Consider the following 22095-nt stretch of genomic DNA (forward strand, 5'->3'; position numbering starts at 1 on the left):
GGCCCCACAAATGGCAGTGGGAATTGACCAATTTACAGTTTCTATGTTTGCCATTGAGTGTTTTATCTGAGTGTTTCCCAAGCATCATCTCAACCTAGGTAAAATGAAGACTGCAGCTGATCTTGCTGAGGCCACCATCTGCAAACTGGTGGATGCCTGAAACACAGGAGGAAATCAATATCCATTCCAGTGGAGCTTATAGCACCCCAGGAAGATCCAGCTCAAGGCATACTGAAGCCCTGTCTCACACCAATGACACAGTTGTACCTTTATACTACCAGCTTTTCTGAAATGAGAGTAAGGTTCTCAGTAGAGATGTCTCTGACTTGTGCTGCATGGTTGTCAGACACCCTTACTCCCAACCCTTCCTGCTTCCACCAGCCATGCCTCTTCAATCGCAAGAAGCCCAAGGTATGCAGTGCAGTACTTCAAGGAGTTTTGTTGTTTCAGGAATGAGAAAATTACACCTTATAAGGTTATGCTCCCCCATTTTGTACTTACTGGCCAGATTTGGCAGATTCTGACATTAGTTTCCTGCTGTTTGCCCCAGCAGGCGTGATATGGTCACATGCACACCCAAAAGCTTTTGTACAACTGCAGAAGAGGACTTTTTTCTTATTATTCTCCAATTTTCTCTCTCCAAAGAGCAGTACATGGAATACCTACACTAGCTTGGCTACCAAAAGCACCTGGCCTGTTCTCGTGAAGCACTCCTTCTGCTCTAGCTATCTTGCTGAGAGGTGAGCTGTACTAGCTGTATGGCTTCTAGCTCTCGAGCTACCCTGGTATTAGTATTCCTACACGGAAGACCTAGCTCTGGTCATTTCATTAGGCTTTTCTGGGAATTCAGCAAGTATTTTGCATGTTTTTGTAGGAGCTCCTTGGAAGCCGTTTGCTTTTTAGAGATTATTCCAAGAAAACAATGAAACCATGAAGAAATAGAGTTAGATTACATTTTAACAGGGGTATCTGATGGCCTAATGTTAGTCCACAATTTCAGTATGGTCATTGCAACGCTTAAAAATCATACTCACTTTACCCTGAATGTAGCTCAGTTAATTGAAATTGCTTGAATCTACATTAAAGCAAAGCACTAGAGTCTGAAGCTTTTTATTAACAAAGGAGCACTTACCTGTAATCATAGTTAGAGCTGATAAACTTGCTAAGGCTGGGATATCAAGGTTAAGGCTCTTTAAGTTTAAGGAAAAGTCTTTAATAGAGTCGAGCCACTCCCCAAATCCACGAAGGCACTGAAGTCTATGCAGCACAAGTCCATTGCAGAATACAAACTTATCCTCAGCAGTATCAGACCTCAAAGAAAAATAATTGAAAAAATTATAAATGCATCTTCTACTTTACAGCAAAATGCCTAACCAGTATTGAAGTGTCTGTCATTTAAAATCCAAGGCATATTATCCTGAGACATATGTGGGCATTCACATTTGACAATATGCTTCTCCCTTGGGGCCGAAGTACAACAAACAAGCTTCTATGATTGCTTACTTGGTAGAGTTATAAGCCTGAGGTTAGCTGTAGCATGTGGTGTAGACTGTCTAATTAGTTAAGATTTTGGTCCTGCCCAAAGGCATAAACAGAGAAGACATTTTACATTAAATACTGTATGTTTGAACCAAAGGAATACTAAGTGAGTGCATTTTGAAATACAAAACTAATAAAAACTGGAGAAAGAAGAGATTCTACAACTCTCAGCATTTACTTATTCTCATCTGCATTTTTCAGATTGTAAAAATTGATAAGGAAAAAACAATGGAAAATACATGCAACAATACACCACTATACACATAACATCATAAACTCTTTTACATTAAAACCTGTGTGTAAGAGCGATATTACAGCTAAGCTCTCCTCTCCTTTCCCTCCCCATTGCCAATATCCCTGTAAAAAACGCATGCAAAGGTCATTTTCAACCTAAAGAAACAAGGGCATAATTCAAATCACCAGTCTGGAAATCTCCCAGTCCCTGAAAGTGTTTTTGGTAAAGTGTCTTAATTAGCGCTAGACTGACAACTAGCATCTCACTCTATTAAATGACTCAGTAGTAAGAAGAAAACCAATCTGAGCAAGATTTTAAATCTTCTTCATCCCTTTCAAAAACAGGTGACAGAGATGTGCATGCGCAAAAGAAGGGGGAAAAGGAAAAAGCTTTCATACTGAAGGTGCTTTTCTGTAGTTTATGCTGATGAATACAAAGCAAACATGCTCAAATAGTACCTGAGGATCAATTTTGATTACTATGGAAGAAGAGGATGGGGTATATCAAATAAAAAGAAGCACAGTAGCAAGACCTATGCTCTCTTTTTAAATGACTTTTTTGGGGTTTTTTTTCTGCAGTGTAAAACAAATTAAACACCATATCCTTTGGATGCAGACATTGCTGATGTTTTGTGGGTTTTTTTGGTACAATTGACAATGTTCAAAGATAGTGCCATATTTATTCCTTAAAAATATTTAGATGGATGATTTTTCACATCAGCTTAAGAGGAAATGAAATAAATAGTTACCTGATGGAGAGTCTTAGTACAAACAGCTCCAAAAAAGCTGATTCTATGAGTAATGTCTGATCTTCTTTTGGGAGGTCAGTAAATCCTGGGATTTTTTCTGCCCAGCCTCTAGTTATGTCAATGGAGGCAGTCAGAAGATTATAGAACTGTTGTACATGTTCTGCATCTGTGCCTGCAGCAGCCTGATCAGTGGAACAGTACTAAAATGAAAGCCACAGAAAGCAACGTTATATGCATTTAAGGGCATTCTGTGAAACATACGGCATTACTTGCCCGACAACATTTCCTTCTGTGGCAAAGCTGGTATTATTATCAAAGGCATAATAAGTAGGTCTACATCTATCTACCTATTTGGCTACCTACAGGCGTTTCACTATTCAGATGTATATTGCAAAAATATTTCCACATGTATAGAAATCGTTTAAAATTTATAAATAAAACATAATACTTATCACATTTTACAAGTACCTATATGCTATTAGCAAACAGAAACAGAAACCTGGTGGGTAGGATAATTTCCATCACACTGGAGGAGGAATACTATTTAACTTACTACAATTAAACACTTTTCCCATTGATGAATTTGTCTTGGTATGACCAAAATGCAGATTTCTTCCAAACCCTCTCAAACTGCATTTTATCTGACAGTGATAGAGACATGTAAGATAAATCATGTTTTATCTGACACATGCAGCATTGCTTCATTTGAATACAGAATTGGTTCAAAGTAAAACAGCTGCCCCGTATCACCTCTTTATCCTTCAAATAGAAGCATTTAAGGTTCAGGAGAACCTATTATCCTGCTTATGCGGCCATAACTCTTCCAGACAACCATTCGACAGGCTCAGCTTGCTCAGCTTCCCTGTGACCCTCTGACAGCTCCCTCCCCACTATCTCCTACTTCCCCACCAGTGGATCCCTGTCACTCCCATGACACTGCTCTGTCTGTCTTGGCAGAAAATAGAACAGGAGCTTTCGCAGCTGAGTCCGATTCTGGGCTTGGAAAGCGCTGCTGGTTTTCGGAGCAGGAACTGAATAATTTGGGATTTATTGTAACAACATCCTCGCCATCAAGACATCTGGTGGGTTAGCTCTGGGAGAGACTTGGTACTCACTCTTTCTCTGGGACTCAGCCAAAGAAAGGTCGGGGTGGTCTGCATGGCTGAAAGAAGTGCGCACGCCCTTTGGAAACAACTTTCCACATGCAGTGAGGGCTTGAGTCCATCAGCCTGAAGCTCTCCCTAGCAACTCTCCAAGCCAGGGTGGAAGCAGAAAGACCCACATCTCCTTCCCGATCTATAACAGCGGGCTGGCAGCCTGGGAGGAGGGTATTACAGGCATGCCACTTGGGCTGCAGATATCACCCAAGTTGCTAACTGCAACCCAAAAGTCACCTCTGTGCAACAAAGAGTGAGGGGGGCAGCAAGCAGAACTTCTCGGGTAGGTGTCCTGTTCTCTGCCTGCCCTAGTTGGAGCTGGTTGCTGTCGGTAGGTAAGGGATGAAGGACACAGTGAAAAGAGTCGCTGATTGCTTGGAGAACCATAGCAATCCCAGAGACCTCTGGCTGTTTCTGGGGTACCAGCGCTAGCCCTGAATGACCCTGTTCTGCTTACCCAACACTAACTGCATGAGTTTCTCATGGTAAGCTCCCACATCTGAATGGAGCAGCTGGGGATGCTCAAGCAGCACGAACTAATTACTCCTGGCATCGGACTGCAGCATGATACGCTGGGTTGACTAGTGGGTAGAAAAAGATTATATGCTTTTTCAGAGACCTTGTGTGTTCTGGACCCTCTTAAGATGAAGCCGTGGAGCAAGCCAAGACAGAGTGCATCTTGGCTCTGGGAGATGTGCTTTGCTGTGCAGGGACTGACCTATGACTCCTCCTTTCTACAGGGGGAAACCAAACTCCTGCCTCACCATAGGTACTGTTAAGGCAAGACACATTCTTGATCCTCTGAACAGTGCAGGGGAAGGAGAAGAAAAGCAAAAGAAAAAAGACTCTACCCTAAGTTCATTCTAAATATAACTCGTCAGAAGTCAGTGTAATTATGCCAGGTATTAATTTGTTCCCAATATTTATAAAACAATCCTTTGGCAAAAGTGAGGCAAAGTTTTAACATTTTCTAACGAAGCTGAATGCTGCATTATGTCACATAACTGCTGTCACATACTGCTACAGTACGGTATACCCCACATTCACATACTGCTACAGTACAGTATACCCGACATAAGGCACTTAATTAAATTAAACGCATCTAAAAAAATTATAACCTGTATTTGTTGTTATAGTTCAGCCCAAGAGGGCAATTTTAGAAGAAAGGTAAAAAATTATATGGAATTGTGTAATTTTTAGCTGCTGTAATACATCACTACTTGCTACAAAGAGTTAGCACTTACAAAGAATAGTTAAAATAAAATATTTACTTGTAACAGACTTAGGACTACATAAGTAACCATAAACAATATGTATGGTTCTGTTTTATGCACCAAAATCTGTAGTTTTTTCCATGATTATTTCATTGAGAAGAGGTGACATTTGACTTAATTTCTGACCAAGACAGCTGGTAAGCCTGCCCTTGGTCAGGAGGCCACGGTACAGAAGGGCTCAGAGCTGCATTTCTTAACCTGCCCTGTGCAAACTGGAGGCACACCGGGAGAAAGCCAGAAGACAAAGCTCTGCCTTACTCCCTTCCTCAGAGCTCCTTTGGGAATTAAATGAAACCCGACTGTTACTCAAGGGGGGGTGCGTGCATGCGTAGCAAGCAACACTAACTAGTATGCTGTATCTAAAGAGATTCGGAAAGCCTGATGTTGGGGAGCCTGACAGCACGACCTAGCTCTACCCTTTGCCTGCTTTCATGACACCTTCATCAGCTGCTACATCTGCAAAAGCCTAACAGTAACTTCTCTGCAGAGAGGAGAAGCTATGCTTCTTTTTCCAGAAGTCCCAATATTTGCTTCATTTTGTGGCTGGGGAAGTGGCGGGGATTATTACCTAAATGCTGCACCCTCCCTCCAAAAGGCAACATTTCTATTTAATTTGGTGGCTATTCCACATGAACCAGGACAGCAAGACACAGGGTCTGTTTCTCATCTCACTTACTTAGAAGTGTAAACTCGTGGAATTGTACCAGTAAAACAGGTGTGAGACCAGACTGCGGCCCTTGGCCTTTAAGGAGTTCATAAACCAAATTCTCTTCCTGGCAATTGCTTTTTGAAACCAAGTACCTAAATATACCATTGCTGTGGACTGGTAAGTTAAAACCAGTGCTGAAATGAAAAGTAGCCATGTTCTGAACAGAACTGCTTCCAATCTGTTTTGGTTTAAAATTCATAGCTTATGTAATTTATTTTTGGTATTGGTTTTGGGGTGGGTCTTTTTTGTGTGTGTAGGTTTTTTTGGAGGGAAGGGGTACATGTTCCTCTCTGAAACTCTTACCAGTATTTTTAAGACAGTCAAGACATTATAGCTTGTAAACATGAAGACCATGCTAAACATTAAGGTCGCGTCTGCAGAAGTGTTAGGACCGACTCCAAAGCCAGGTCTCCAGATCTACCCGTTTGTGGCAAGGTCACGGCCTAACCCAACGTGCCGTAAGTTACGTCTTCACAGGTAGAGGAGTATTCTTCAAAGGGATTTTTTAGCATTGCAGTGCATTTATGGCATATTCATTTAGTTAATCTCAGTTTTTATGCAGCCTTTGCTCCTGATCTCCCTTAACTTTTCAAAATAAGTATCAGGTTTATGACAAACATAAGACACTATTAATTTCTTTTAGTGCATTTTTGTCTTTTCAGTATTGTATATTTTATTGTAAAGAAAAACTTAGATACTAATACGTCCTAACAGACAATCATACTTAATCTTTTAGCCACCAGGACTAAATTAATTTACTGTCAATCATAGGCTTCCTGTAATGTCCAACAGAATTGTTCAACAATTAGATCTAGAGGCTGTTTTCATTAAAAGAAAAATAATTACTGCAGGACAAAGAAAAAAGTCACATAAAAATACACAGTTTTCATATAGCTTTTTGTAAATGCAAAAGAACTTCCTATCTATAAATAAATAAATACATAAGGTTAGATACTGCTTTCAAGGCCTGGGCTATTATGCGCCTGTAATTCTGTGGAACCCAGCAGATTTCTGTCAAAGAGCACAGCTCGTCACACACCTCGGTATTTGCAGAATGACCCCTTGAGACATTCTGGGTAAGTTAAAATACGTGCAAATATGGCTAATGCATTCTCCCCCTAAAAGGCTGTCAGATACTGAATGGCTAGATTCTTAATAATAATTTGGAAAATTATATGATTGTATACTTACAGATTAGCTTGAAGAAAAGATGTTATAGCATGCTTAAAATTGCTAAATGGTATATGTAAGTATAGTCTAAAATAGAATAATGTAATTTTTATATAATTACAACCAAATATGTTTTAGTATTAAATATTACTTAGCAACAAGTGATAAAGGTCCAATGTAGATGTTGTCTGAGTACAGCTGTATTTTTTACAGTCTCAGATTTAATCATATTTCATTAAGGGGAAGGAATTTGATCTTGGTTTTCCTTAGCTGTATTTTTTTCTTTTCCTGTATCAACCTGCCTAAAAATGTATTTAACAAGCCATTTCAATGCTGTATTTTAATAACTATTGAACAGTGTTTTAAGCTTTTGAAATATTCCATGAATATTTAAATGATGAATATGATACATTAAAGAACAAGGTTACAAAAATATATAATCTCTGGTAAAGCTTTGCTGAGATAATTTTTTAGAATTTTGATTTTAAAAGGTTTGTTTTACAAATGTGAATTTTACTGAAGGAACATTCATGATGGGGTATCCAAAGCCAGACCCTTGTCCCATTTAAATAATGGCAAAATTCCTACTGATTTCAATGGAAATGGCCCCATCCATCCAGTGTTACTTTGCACAACCCTTATATCTGAATATTAGGGAAGTGCTATTACATTTTAGTCTTTGGAACCTGGAAATTAAGATACTGGACATACCAGTACTGCTCCTGAGTTTGGTGGATTAATCGATCATATTGTAATTGCTAGTGTTTTGGCGCAGCCTTTTGCAAGAAGAATGCTCTACTTATCCACATATTTTTGCTTTCACTCACTTTGTGATTGAGATCCTCACACTGAATAGTTACTGACATGAATTTCTACTGCACCTCCTTTCCCTTCATTGTCCCCCTACCATGAAAAGACATGGCTGGCTGGACAAATTTCTACCCTCATCCAAATTTCACATTTACTTTCATTTTAGCAAACCAGCTGGTAAGTAGAAATGCAGTTCGCGAAATCATTTCTATGGGGAAAACAAACAGGCGAAGAAAAGTGAGACATACTCTTGAATAGTCAAGCTCCCTGGGCGTGGAGTCGGTTAAAGCTCGTACGAGGGCGTTCATCATGCTGATGGGAGGAGAAGGCGGGGAGGGCTGAGAGGGTTCCTGCTGTAAGGGGCTCTTTGGTTTGGAAGGCAGCCGACCTCTTCTGCCTTTCAGGCTGTCAGTACGGACAACTAGGTTAAAAAAAAAAAAAAAAAAAAAGGGAATCAGTTCTGAAGAAACCAGCAAACGACGGGTCAGAATGAACACCTGCTTTTCTTACGGTGGTCAGCCCAGTAAAAATAAGAGCATTCTCCAGTTTCAGCACATGCTCTTGATGCCTTTGATCGCCAAGGAACACAAATGATACGAAAATCGCGTCAGACCTACGATTGTAAGCAGCAATGTAGCTGCTTACTTAAAGCCCAGCTGTGTTCCTAGTGTTCATGCTTTGTTCACAGCACGTCTGTGTGCCCGTGTGTGCGTGCCCATGCACGCAGACACACACACGCAGACACTCTACTGCTGAAAGAAAACTGAACGTGAAACACAAATTCTAATGTTCCTGCTACCGGTGCACCTTTTAAATGGCAGAGGAGTCGTTCATTCGAAGTAATTTTAGCTCTCTTGAAGCATTTGAAAAAAAATATGGTCACGCTATATAGGTTATATTATCCATGCTAGTATTTGCAATGGGACTCCTCACACAGTATTACTCACATACTTAAATATTTGCAGAATTGGGACTAATGAGTTGATCCTGTTTCCATTTAAATTAATTGCAAATTTACAATCAGCTTAGAGGAATGAGACAAGATCCTATGTCAAAATGCACACAACCCAGCGCGGCCCCCGGTGAGATAACAGGGGGAAGCCAACAGCATTATCGAGCAACGTTCAAAGTTAATAAAGGAGACATTTTGGCCAGTGTCAAATTATCCTCTTGTGACCTTGCTGTACTTGAACTCTGGGGTCTAGAGTCTACATACGATAATATGAGTGAAAAGAAGAAAATCAATACATTATTACACAAATGCACATATTTGGGGGTAAGTTATGAATCCCATCACTGTAAAATTCGTTGTAAAGACATCCATGTCCACACACAGAGAGATTCATTGAATGTAACATTTCAGTGTCTGGGATAATAATAGCAAAAGTCCTTACCTTCTTTAACCATGCCAACGCTGAGACACTTCTGAAACCGGCAGTATTGGCATCTGTTACGACGTCTCTTGTCCACTGGACAGTTTTTATTTGCCAGACAAACATATTTTGCATTTTTCTGAACTGTTCTCTGTGAAAATGCAACACAAAAATAGTAAACTGATGGTTTCTTGAACAACTTAGAACCTGACAAAATGTGTTTTAATTACAACATGAAAAGCGACAGTGCAATTCATATAATTAGATAAAATTAATTTCCTAACACACTAGCCTGCAGGAAAAACAATTTTATTAGTGTTAGCTGCTGACAATGAAAATCATCTAGGATTGTTCTGAAGCAAGTCTCTGGAGACAGGCAACTTTGAATGATAAAATCATATCTGAAATTACCAGGTCATCACATCTACCTTTGGGGATTAGATTATCTCCGCTTTTAATATCCCTTTGGGAACAATTTTCTACTTGGTTCATTCCCTTGATTATTGCTGACCTTATTAAAATAAAATCAAAATGATCTGCAATGTATTTCTCTTGCTATCGCTATTGTTAGTCAAATACCACAATAACTGGTTTGGTTAGCCATTAAAATCATCGGGGAGAAAAATAAAAATATCAGAAACCCCTACAAAATATGCTTAGTTAAATTAAATATGCTGGGAAAGCTAACCTGACCTGGGAAAAAAAACAGACAGAATTATGCTGTAGTTATATACATTTAATTAACTCTAAAATGATCTTAAAACTATACAAGAAATTTAAAATTTGTAAAAGCCTTGAGAGAACATAACAAATATTGATGCAAAAATGTATTACCTCTTTCCATACTTAAACTCACAGGCACATCAAAAAATAACTTAGCACCGAAAAAAAGAGAGTAATAGGAAAGACATCAGAACAGGAACAAATTTATTAACTCAACATTCAATATTAAATCTTTCACTGCAATTAAATTCAGGGATAAATGTTATTTCATAATTTGTGTTCCTTTTCAAATAACAGCCTCATTGTACTAAATGTAAGAGACACAGCAAATATTGTTCTTTGCAATTTGGAGCTGAAAACTCTTGAATTTTCAGAATAAGCTCTAGACACTGCTCCCAATCAAGGATATGCTCTTGATTTCCACAGGGGCAGGATCGGGCCCGTAAAAGCTGCTATTTCCAGGTTATTTGTGTTCCCTTTTCTAGTTACATTTAAATAACACATGAGTTCTGTAGGAGATGTGTATTTTACCATGTTGTCAAAGGATTATTATTAAGTAACATTAGCAGCTCCGTCTACAACAAAAAAAAAATGTTGTAAGCCCTCCCCCCAACTATTTTTGGACTATTTTTGTTCCCATCGTATCTTTTACCGGAACAGGGGCATGACTGCTATCTTTGCAGGAAGGAATGTACCAAATCAACCCCAAATGTATGAAATCTTCAACCTGCTGCCCAGGACCATCCTACCAAAAGTCTATCCCAAGTTCTTCACTTAACAAGCCATTTCTGAAAATAATGCTGGAACCTGAACTCGGAAAGGAAATTACGAAGCGCCCAAATCTGAGAGCAAAAAGAGAGTATTCGATTCCTAAAAATACAAGCACAAAGTTTCCACTGAGAAACGGCCGCCTGTAAGTTATTCGTGTTGCTATTTAGCTGCAGAGCCTTCTCTGTTACAGAGCAGGCACCGGGACCCCGTGCAGTGCTTAGTCACTGCTCTGCAAGCAGCTCTCCACCGGTGTGAGGGCTCACTGGGCTCACTGGGCTCCTGAACCGGAGACTAACAATGCGGCAGCAACCAAATAAAACTGGAAGGGCTCGGGTGTGGCCCACGTGTGAAACCAGTTTCCTACTGGGGCCGACCCCACAGCGCTCCTCACCCCAAGAAACGGCCCCAGGACAACAAGGAACGGCACCGCCGCCATCAACTCAAATGTCCAGTGGACTTTACGATTTTGGGGTTTCTTTTCTCGCTTAAAAACGAGCTTTAACTGGGGCGAGCGACCGAGCGGAGCCCTGGCTGGATGTACTCCAGGTGAGTTTCGCTACGGCCTACGTGCCGTTTCCCGCTCAGACGGGGGCGACCCGCGCTCCGTTGAGGGACGCCGGCAGAACCGGAGATGCGGTTCGGCCGGCTCACCGCCTCAGCCGAGACCGGCCGACCCTTTCACCCTACGGAGGGCGTGCTTTGGCCTTCTTGAAGGACTCTGGGTGGGCGTCCATCCCGCCCTGCTGGGGTGTGGGGGGGTCTCTGAGCTCTGACGCGCGACATCCCCCGGCTCCACAGCCAGGAGCGTGCCGGGGCGGGAAGGGAGGCCGGGGGGGGGGGTTAAGCGGGGAAGGGGAGCAAACGGCAGAGCTCTCACCTTGAAAAAGCCCTTGCAGCCCTCGCACGTCCGTACCCCGTAGTGCTGGCAGGCGGCATTGTCCCCACAGACGGCGCAGGTGCCTTCCCCGGACGAGGAGCTCCGGCTGGGCGGGGATGGAAGGCCGCTGCCTCCTCCGCCGCCTCCGCCGCCGCCGCCGCCGCCGCCGCTGCTCTCGCCCATCAGGCCGGAGGTGGCTGCGTTGAGGCCGAGCGGTGAGAAGGCTAAGGTGGCTGGTCTTTTGGCCAGGTGAAGCCCGTAGGAATGGCTCTCCATGGGTGCCTGGCTGGCGGCGGGTCTGTCGGAGCCCAGGGGCAGGCTGAGGGAGGCAGGGTCGTAGCACATGTGGGCGGCCGCGGCGGCGGCGGCGGCGGCGGCCGGCGTGTGGGGGGGCGAGTGCTTGAAGTGGAAGAGGGGGAAGCGGGGAGGCACGGTCTTCATGGGGGCGGCGTCCATCAGGTGGCCGGGGGGCAGGCAGGTCTGGGTGGGCTGCAGCGGGGGCTCGTCCCACAGGCTCTGGTGCGAGGGGAAGCCGGGCGTGGTGGGCGTGGAGGGCGGGGATTGCTTGAAGTACATGGAAGTGCTGGGCATGCCCTCGTCCGTGGAGGGCGGCAGGGAGGGCTGGTAGGGGGAGAGCCGGGTGTCTTCCATCTTTATGAGGGGCCTCTGGCCGGAGGAGGCAGACTGCATTTGGTAGAGGCAGGAAGGCTTGAGCTCGTAGCTGCCCGAGTAACCCTCCATGAAGGTGCTGAAGCTGGGAAGGGAGGTGGTGGCGGTGGCGGTGATTTCGGTACTGCTCAGGTCCATGGTCAGCTTGGCATAGTCAGGGTTCATGATCTCCGAGCTGTACTCCGAGCCATACGCGTAGGTCTGAGCTGCATAATTGGAACCGGGCGGTGAAGGACTATACTGCGCTTGCACACAGGGCATATCTGCAAGGGCAAAGGGGGGGACGTTAACAACAAGCCCGGCGTGCCGAGGCCGCGGCCCGAGCCCTCGGAAACTTCTTTCCTAGAAGCTTTCCCGCATTTCACGGAGCTCAGCTAGACACCTGACCCCCGCTCTCGCCCAGGCAGGGGACAGACGTACAAATTCGCCTGGAGCCTTTGCCTTTCAACGAGAAATACGCGTCATGGATCGACTAAGCGTTAGGTATTAGGGAGCCTGCTCTCATCTAGTCGCGGGAGCAACTCAAATTTATACCCGTGTCAGCGAGAGAAGAATCCACCTCAAGCTGCCCTACATCTGCTGCTTAATATACATAGGTGTCAATGAGAATTAGATAAGCAGAATGAAAACAGTTTATGGCTCTAAAGCTACCTCTGTACACATGCAACCCTGCCGGAAGATTTTTGTGATGGGTAAACGAGATTATCAAATTCATAATATTAAAAATGGTATTTATTTTAAAAGAAACGGCATCTGCAGTGCATGTCAGAGGGACGACTCAAATCACAGTGTTTGCTACTTAGGAGTTGCAAACATCAGTTTTGCTTACTCAACTCTGGGCCTTTGAAGCATATTTCTGGTCAGCTAATAATTTAAGGTTGCTGTCTAACTAGTAGTTTTAAGGCTTATCTGTGGTAAAACATTCTCCTAAAAAAAAGCGGGTAGTAAAACATATCCTTAAATTTGCAAAAATGTAAGAGAGAAAGTATGTGGTATTTCTGTTTCTGGTTTTATGGGAAAGCAAGGTTGAGGCTGCTAATATAATTGGTTTTATCCATTAGTCGTAAAAGTTAATGTGGTTCACTGATAGCTGGGATGGTTGAAGCAACACAGTGCCTGACTATAAAGATTTGATTTTTTTTTTTTTACTTTTCCTACTAGTTTGCTATTTGCTTCGCTGCTCACAGAAAATAATGGACCCAATTCTGCAATCCATTTGAGGTTTGCCTGACTAAACACTGTGAGATTCTAGCCCAATATTTGCAGCCCAAACTAAAAGTGCGTGGTGTGTTTCGGTTCCACAACAGAGGAATAAAATGCACAGGTTAGTATAAATTCTCCTGTAAAGAGAAAAGTAAATATGCAGAAAATGTATATCAAAACTAAGTGCAGTTCATCTCATCTTAACTGTGGTAATTTCTATTCCAAAAGCACTTGAGAAAAAATTCATACTAAAAAAAAAAAAAAAAGCTGTGTTAAAAATAATGGGGTTTTCCTCAGTATTTTAAGAACTCCCTTCACTTACAATTTTAAGATTTTCACTTGAGCCTGTCATGCAGGAATTAAAATAATTTTTTGCTAAATCAACTTTTAATTCTTTCCTGCCCACTTTGCAGATAAAGATATTTAAACTAAGCACCAGATTTCAATTATCGTACTGTCACAAACCATTCAGATCTTCCTTCTCCTCAAGAAAACATTAAAAACTGAGAAAAAAAACAGTGCTGTTTTCTGAAGTTAAGACCTTCCCGCTTGTAAATCCAATGCTTAAAGAAAGAAGCAGCACAACCCTTTCACAAGCCTTGCCTCCCAATGTTATTTATGTATTTTTCTAACGTTCTCTTTCTTCCTATCAATTTCTGTCCGTGCCATTCCACGCACACACATTTCATGGCAAGTCCTGTTGCTATCATTTGTTAGTTTAAGGACCAGCTGTTAGAACGTAGTGATCAGTGCTTAATCAAATAAAAAGGGAAAGAAATTCCTTCCACGCAGCTCCACTGAGAGCTGACTGAGGAACACAGCTGAGCGACTGGACAGATAATGTCACAAGTGGATGTGTTGATACACAGCTCTATGAAGGAAAAAGCCTTTTCTGCTAGCTCAGAAAATGAGCAGGAGTTCAGGGAAACAGATCATCGTGCTTTTTATCCTGCATTTTTCTGAGCATAACAGGGTTATGTCACTGAATTCCGTGCAAAGTGGAGTAAGAAAACGTAAGTCTAAAATGAGTCCGACCCGAGGACAGAAAAAATGTCCCTCACCTAAAGGTCTGGTCTCTCCTGGCTCTGCGGGACTCCTCCTACCTCGCCAGCGCACTTGACGGACTAATTCTAACCCCTACTTTCCCACTTAGGGCACCAAGATTAACTACCCTGCAAAGTAAATAACCTGGGATTTTTTCGTCTTTACGCGACCATATTAAAAAAAAAAAAGCCCCACAGGAGGCGCATCGAAGAGCAACCTGCCCTCGGAGCCCGAATGAATGGGTACAGAAATCAGGGCAGGGGCGTTCCGAGCTATTCCCTCCTTATTCTGCTATCTTTGCGAGAGCTTGACATACGGGATGCCCAGTTCAACGCCAAGCTCCTCAGAGGAACATGAGCATCCCACCCATTTTCCCCTTAAATCCTGCATGTCTTTGGTCTGGGGGGGCGGCTCGAAGCCCACCCCCACCCCTCCCTTAAAAGCCTTGTGAAACCGCGGGCGCTGCCCAGATCCCTTCGGGATTTAAACAACCCCCGCAGCCCCGGTACGGGACATACCGAAGGGATTTGGGAAGGGCAGGGGCCGAGGCAGGTGCTTTCTCCCCCCCCCCCCCCCCCCAGCGTTTTCCTCCTCCTCCTCTCCCGGGAAAAAGCCGCCCCCGCGGAGCGGCCGCTTACCTGGCGGGTATCTTGCGCGCTGAATGGTGGGGCTGGAGGTGCGGACGGAGGACGAGGCGGCGGCGGAGGGCGGCGGCGGCGGCGGGGGGGTGGTGGGTGCCGGCTGGGACCTCTCGGCGGAGGCGGGTCTGGGGCCTGGCCTCGGCGGGGGGCGCTCTTCCGACCCGGGCTCTGTCCGCCGGCGGCGGGGAGGGGGGAGAAGGGAGAGTCAGGGGGGCGGCGGTGCCCAGCGGGGATGAGCCCCCCCCCCCCACATCCAGCCTGTCAGGCCTCCCCCCCCCCCCCCCCCCCACACTTCGGGGGGGATCTTCCCTCACGCTGGCGCGGTAAGCCACCGCCTGGCCCCACGGGTGGGAAAGGGGGAGCCGGAGGGGGGGGGGGGAGCGCGGTTCTGCCAGTTCCCGCTGCCTCCTCACACAAAAGGCACAAAACACCGGGTTGGGACAGGGGAGCCGCCGGTTCGTTCTCCCGAGCGAGGAGCCTGGGGAAGGCAAGAGGAGAACCGCGGGCGGGGGGACTGCGACACGCGGGGCAGCATCCCCGGGCGTCCACTTCCCCGCGGGAACTTTTTTTTTTTTTTGGCGGGGGGGGGAAGCGCTATGTGTATGTACCGGCGAGGAGCAGGCTGCAAGTTTCTCTGCAAGGTACCGGCCGGACTTGAAGGGTATCCATCCTACCTACCGGCCCGGCTACCCCGCCCGCCACCACCACCGCGGCGTGGAGCGGGAGAGGGAGCGCGGCCCCGCCGCGTCCCCCCCCCCCGTCCCGTCCCGGGGGAGCGGTCTGCCCCGACCCGCCAGCACGGCCGGGGGCTCCGCGGCAGCGCCGGCCCCGGGAGCCGCTCCCGGAGACTCTTCCTCCCGCTCCTTGTCTTTTTTTTGTTGTTTTGCCTTCCCCGCGCCTCTCGCCTTTGATTCTCCCCCCCCCCCCCCCCCCCCGCCCCAGCCAGCTCCCGGGATGTTAAGTGACTGTCAGCTCATCCCTTTCTCTCCCGAGGGTTTTGTTCCCTCCCGAGCTCCTGCCAGGCGGCTTCCGAGCGCCCTAGGGCTCTTCTCGGCTCCTCACACCCCCCCACAACACCCCCCCCCCCGAGCCGCCGGTTACCTAGAGACACTCGCTGCGCTTTTAACCATGCAACACCCCTCCGGACTGCAGCCGCCCGAGCCAGGAGCGCAGAGCCGTAAGGGCTGTAAATTAGGAGGAAATAACTACCCTTGTCAAAGCTCTTTTCTTCCTCCGCGCACTTTACATTCAGCCCCGAGTGACACCCCTCCCCACCCTGTAATACGAGGAGGAAACCGTGAAATACTCCATTGTGATTGTGACTTCTTCAGGCGAGTTTCGAAACCTTCATTTACCCGGGAGGGACCGCGGAGGGGGAAGCTCCATTGAATTAAAAAGTTTCGAGCTGGATTTCCACCGCCGGTCAGCTCGCGATTTTTTTAAATTTTTTTTTTTCCTGGGGGGAGGTTGGGGGAGATCGCCCCGAGCCGCACGGTCACTCCAGCAAATGTCCACGAGCTCGCGTGAGATTCACCTCCGAAGAAACCGTCTGGTCTGGTTTAGTCCATTGTTTTTTTACCGGGGCTTGACTCCAGCATACAACGGTCTCCACGGAGGAGAGAAAAATAGGGCGAAGAATGTAATCGAGTGAAGCGGCTTGGATAAAAGTTAGCGATTCATTCCCAAACTTCCCCCCCCCCCCGGAGAAAAAAAATCCGATCCCAACACACCACCCCCCCTACAGAAAAAGCGTTTTCCGCCCTTTCCCTGGGAAATAGCCTCGCGCGGAATCCATCGTCTCCCAAAACTGCAAGTTAAAGAACGGCGTAATTAACTAGCCGCGCGAAGGTGAGCCGCATCTCCGCCCGGGACACAGTATCGCGATAATGCCGTCCCGATAACCGTCCCCCGACATAATATCGCAACCCAGCGCCCGCGCTTTCTCGCCTCTTTCCAAGACCGAAACTTCTTTCGCAGCTATTAAGGCGAGACGGCAAAAGCGAGAGGCGGCGGAGGGGGGGGGGATTGGGGAGGGGGGGGAACGGGTCAGCGGCGGCGCAGCCCGGCCTCGCCGCACGGTACCACCCGTGCCGGGGCACCGCAGCCCCTCGTTACCATTTCTGACCTCCCGAAGGGAAAAGTGCCCATTTCCGAGGAGCAGATGCCGGGCAGACGTGCCTAGCAAAGATCCCGCTTCATTTCAATACAATATGTCACATTCCAGCAATTACCTCTTGGGCGAGCTCTTTCGGGCTGCCGGGGGGGGGGGGGGGCTGCTCTCTCCCAAAGTGAGCTTAGATCAACCTGCCCCGGCCGTCCCTATCAGACAGCTCGAACTTGTGCAAACAAAACCACCTATTTCCCAGGCGCAGTTAAAGGAAGGAGACAAATTACTGCCATTCATCACCGGCGCTGTAAACTCCCGGCCGCCGCCGCCGCCGGCAGCATCATTTCCATGACAACAACTAGCAGAAATACCTTAGTACCACCGGCTCCGGCTCCCGCTTCTCTCGACCGCAGCCCGCCCGGTTGCGAGGGGCGGCGGTAACTCCCCGGGCACGGCGCGGGGGTTGCCGAGCCCCGGCGGGGAAGGCTCGGAAGCCGAGCGGCAAATGAGCATCCAACGGGGAGGGAGAAGGGAGGGGAGCTGGGGGGGGGGGGGGGGAAGGAGAGGGAAAAGTTTCAGCCAGAGCCCGGCTCGGCAGCGCGTCGGGCTGAGCCGCATCGCCCGGCGCCGGCATCTCCCGAGCATCTCCCCCGGCGGCGCAACTTTGGCGGAGTGGGGACGGGTCGCCTCGTCCCTCTCCCTCAGCCGCTCCCGCTCGCTCGTATACGTACTCGGTTGCTGTGGAGGTTCCGTCTTTACATCTAGTTTGTAGGTGCCCGCTTCCTTTAAAGGCGCATGTAGGCGCTGTCCAGCGGCAGGACCCGAGACACAAAACCCCGCAGACTCCCGGCGGCTGCAGGTCCGGAGGGTGCGTTATCCCGAGGCATGGAAAAAAAGGATTGCAAAAGCCCGAGGAGCCAGGAGCCCGTCCCCGGGCGGAGGGAGGGAGGGAGGGAAGGAGGGAGGGAAGGAGCGGCCGGGCGGGCGGGCGAGGGATGCCGAGCCGCCGCCGCCACCGCCGCCGCCGCCGCGATGTGCCTTTGTGTGTGTGTGTGCGGCGGGAGCCGGGCCGGGACCTGCGCCCGCGTCCCCGGTGCGAGTGCCCCGGGGTGCGCCTGTGCCTGCGCGGAGAGAGGGGACGGAGGCGCCTCTCTGCGCTGCTCTCCCGCTCCCTCTCTCTGAACGTCATTTATGTGAGAGGAGCCCTAGCGGCCTCTCCATAGAGCGGCTGGAATGCGAAACGTCAATAGTGACGCCATGGGAGCCTGACGCTACTGACCCCCCCCCCTCCGCCCGCCCGCCCGCCCGCCCCAGTGTGTGCGCCGCGCTCCCCGCCGCACCGAGCCGCGCAGAGGAGAAGAGCCGCGCAGAAGAGCCGCGCAGCGCAAAGCGGGTGAGGCCGACCGCTCCGCTCCGCTCCGCCGGCGGCGGGACGGGGTGGCCGGCCGCTCGCCTCGGGGGCCGGCGGTCCGCCACAGCCCGGCGAGTGGCTCCCAAGACAGATTATTATTATTGTTGTTGTTGTTGTTCTTATTGTCAGCAACAACAGCGATCGTGTCGTGCCGTTTGGCGAACGCAGCAACTCTTTACTGGAGTGGTTCAAGGCGAAAAGAGCTTTGCTTGGTTCATTAGTGGCACTTTCAGGAGGAATTATTAAAGTTTTTTTTTCTTTTTCCCTTTTTAATTTTTTTCTTTTCCCTTTTTAATTTTTTCTTTTCCCATTTTTCTTTTCCCTTTTTTATTTTTTTGTTTTTGTTTCTTTTTTTTCCCTCCTCTTTTTCTTTTCTTTTGAAAACTTCCCAGCGCGGAGGAGCCCACAGCAGGTTGCGGAAGGTGCCGCTCTCAGCGGGCACTGGGGCGAGCGGCCTTGAGATCAAGTCCGGGCTCCCCTCTCCGCCTCTGGTCTGTCTGTCCGTCCGTCCGCCTCTGGTCTGTCTGCCCGGGGCGCCGGCCCCGCGGCGGCGGCCGGCGGCAGCAGCAGCAGCAGCATCAGCCCTGCCCGCCGCCGCGCCCGGTGCCGTGTTTTACTTCCGCAGCCGGCCCGTTTGCTATTGTCATGGCGGCCGTTAACGGCCGTGGCTGGGGCCACGGAGGGGCTCTGTGCGACACGACTTCTACCGACGGCTGCCGGGACGCGCCGGAGACGGACCCGGGGCGGGAGGAGGGGGGGGGGGTGTCTCCCGGCTCGGCGCACGCCTGCCGCCCGGAGGAGGAGGAGGAGGCGGCGGCACCGGCGGCGGCGCTTTCGCTTTGCCCGCTCTCTCCCGGCGGCACCGGGATGGCCGGGGCCGGGATCCCCTTCCCGAGGCGGCCGCCGGGGCCTCCCTCCCGGGCCGGCGCGGCTGCCAGGCCCCCGGTCTCTCCCCCCGCCCCCCCCCCCCCCAGCGGGGGAACCCGCCGGCCGCCGGGCTCTTCCCCTCCGGACGCAGCCAGCCCCCGGCGGGGCCAATCAGCGCCTCGACGTCACCGCGGAACGCCATCCTCGTGCCGCCGCGGCCAATCCACGCACAGGACGCGGCGGACCCCGTTCGAAGGGCGGGGCGTAGCGGGCTGACGCACGGCAGCCGCGTCATTGACGCAAGCGGCGTTGCTAAATTTAGCCGCCGGGCCCCGTGCAGGGCGAGCGGGATCGCGCGGGGGAGGGGGCGGAGCCCCAGCCCATTGAGCGGCGGCGGCGGCGGGGCGGGCGGGCGCGCGCGCGCGGGGCTATTTTTGGACAAACCTCCCCCCCCCCCCTTCCCCGGTTGTGATCCGGCCAAACCAAATATAGATGCGGGCGGGTATTTATAGCGCCGGCGAGTCCCATTGTCGTGGGGCCGCGCCCCCGCCCGCGCCCGGCTTCCTCTGCGCAGGGGGTGGAGTGCGGGGACCGCCCGCCCGTGGGGACCCCGACGCGCCCACGCAGCCCCCCCTTCTCCCCCCCCCCCCCCCCGCGACTCTCCGGAGGGAGAAGGGCGCTGGCGGGGGGGAGCCGACCCCGGTTCCCCCCCCCCCACACACCCCCCCACCCCAAAAATACAAAGTCGCGCCGGGCCGCGCTTGGCGGCTGGGCTTCCCCTCCGCATGGCCGGGGCGATTCCCTCGGTGCAGCGTGCGCTGCTTTCCCTCCCACGCCATCCCATCCCTGCCCTCCCCCGGCGAACCCCTTGACATTCCCGCACGGCGGCCAAACGCCCGCTGCGGGAGGGGGGGTGGTGGCTAGAATCAGGATTCCCCCCCCCCCGCGGCCCCGCTGGTGAAGAACACGCGTGGAAGCGCGGGGTGTTTCCGCGGCGGGGATGCCCCGCTCGGCCGCGGCGGGGATACCCCCCTGCCTGACGCAACGGAGCGGAGCAGGGGCGGCGGCGGGCGCGCATAGCGCGGCGGTGACCTCATGGCAGAAGCGGCGGCTGGTTGGGAGTCCTCCCCCCGCCCCCCCTCCCCTCTTCCAAACCAATCCCCCCCCCCCTTCGCCTGTTGAGTAAGCGCCGGGAGAAGTGAAAATGCCATGACGGGCCGGTGCGCTCATCCCCGGTGCTGACACGCCGCGAGAAGGGAGATTCCCTTTGATGCCGCTGCCTGCGTGGGCGGCTGAGGGCAGGGGAGGAGAGAGGGTGGCACTTTCCGCCCGCCGCTCACCCCGGGCACCGGCCCTGATTAAAAATACTCCGCTTTCCATGCTGTCATTTCTCCTTTGCATCTCCGGTCCTCTCTTGCTGGGAAAGGGACTCGGCGGGTGAACGGCCGGGCGGGCTACCCCCCGGGCTACCGAGTCCCACCCTCATCCCGAAACTCGCAGCTCCGCGCTGACAGCGTGGGCAAGCGCAAAATGTCGGTACCGGGTGGACGGTCCTTGACACCGTATTGCCCCCCCCCCCCCCTCCATTTCCCCTCCCCGGGCACTCCGTGCAACTTCCTCGAGCTGTTCCTGTCTCCCACGGCGTGAAAATACCATCATGCCAGAAGGCTAAAAAAAAAACAAACCCAAAACTAGCAAAACCCACCCCAAAACCGGCGGCAAGAGTGTTCTGAAAGCCTTTAAAATAATCTTCAAGGTGCTATTTAAAGAACTGCTACGCAGGAAGCAGGATATTTGGAGAAAATGGTTAGAAAGTGGCCTCGAGAGCGCTAGGTTTTTCGGGGAGATGCGGGCGCTGCGCGGGGAGCCGGGTGCTCGCTCGCCGCCCGACCAAAGGCAGCAGTTTCCTCCGGGGAGAGCACGGTCTGCTATTCTGCAGTTATTTATGACATGAGAGGTCACTCACTATCCGCTGCGTGCTTCCCAAGCGGCGAAAAGGAAGTCCTTCGTGCAAGGAGCTCCCGATCTAAGGATAAACACCGGGGTGGAGGGAGAGATAAGGACAGGAACAACACCAGGAAAATTGTCTAACTGGTGTGTCCGCGTCAGCTCGATTCGCCGGAGGCGGCGGTGCAGGAGCGAGGGCCAGAAGGATGTCGTTCCCGGGGGTTATTGGATAACTCAGGATAATCGAACCAGGCGCTGGGGGCTGTGCAACGAGGGGAGGAAGCCCGTAGCAATGTGAAGGAGGCTTTGGGAGAAATAAAGCTCCAGGAGGTGGGGAAGGTTGTCGAGGGATGTTTGCCGGGTGATGCCGGAGTTGGGGAGACTGAAGGTGACGTGGGGGCACTGGGAGCAAATAATGTGGAGAGGCTGAGGGGTTCACTTCCAGTGCTCACCTGTGCGTTTGCATTTATGGCCAAATAACTTTGATGACAACTCGTTGTCAGAATCTGCAGTTGACTTCTCCAAGACCAGAGCTCGTGCGGTCCAGGCCAGTCTTTAGGCTGCAAATTTCTGGGACCAAGGCAGTGAAAATGTCACTGTTTTTAGGCTTTTACTGCAGAATTTAAATACCCGAGTCGATCCAGAAATCCTGACCAGCTGCCATCTATCTGGAGGCACCTAAATTCAGTAGTGCCATAGAAGTGCTCTTTGGAAGGTCACCCAGTCCAACCTCCTACTCAAAGAGCATCCCCCCGTATTACCTATAAATTTACCGCTCTACTTCCAGGATGTAGAAACCAACTGTTCCTCTGCCTGACTG

The 22095-nt window shown here is 49.9% G+C and overlaps 1 protein-coding gene across 3 annotated transcripts in view; it reads right to left on the minus strand.

Annotated features, from left to right (window-relative positions):
• NR4A3 (nuclear receptor subfamily 4 group A member 3) overlaps positions 1–18243 on the minus strand; it is a 29723-nt gene extending 11480 nt beyond the window's left edge. The window contains exons 1-7 of one of the 3 annotated variants that reach the window (XM_069778818.1): positions 17782–17919; positions 14941–15111; positions 11387–12318; positions 9037–9166; positions 7891–8063; positions 2523–2722; positions 1133–1311 (exon numbers count right to left, since the gene is read on the minus strand). In XM_069778818.1, coding sequence (XP_069634919.1) covers positions 1133–1311; positions 2523–2722; positions 7891–8063; positions 9037–9166; positions 11387–12316 — 1612 coding nt within the window. In that variant the 5' untranslated portion in view covers positions 12317–12318; positions 14941–15111; positions 17782–17919. Of the gene's footprint in view, positions 1–1132; positions 1312–2522; positions 2723–7890; positions 8064–9036; positions 9167–11386; positions 12319–14940; positions 15112–17781 lie in introns of those variants that run through there. The other 2 variants (XM_069778817.1, XM_069778816.1) reach the window with 2 other exon arrangements.
• Between the last annotated feature and the right edge of the window lie 3852 nt (positions 18244–22095).

This window comes from Haliaeetus albicilla, chromosome 3 (genome assembly GCF_947461875.1).
Source record: "Haliaeetus albicilla chromosome 3, bHalAlb1.1, whole genome shotgun sequence".
Classification (NCBI taxonomy): Eukaryota; Metazoa; Chordata; class Aves; order Accipitriformes; family Accipitridae; genus Haliaeetus; species Haliaeetus albicilla.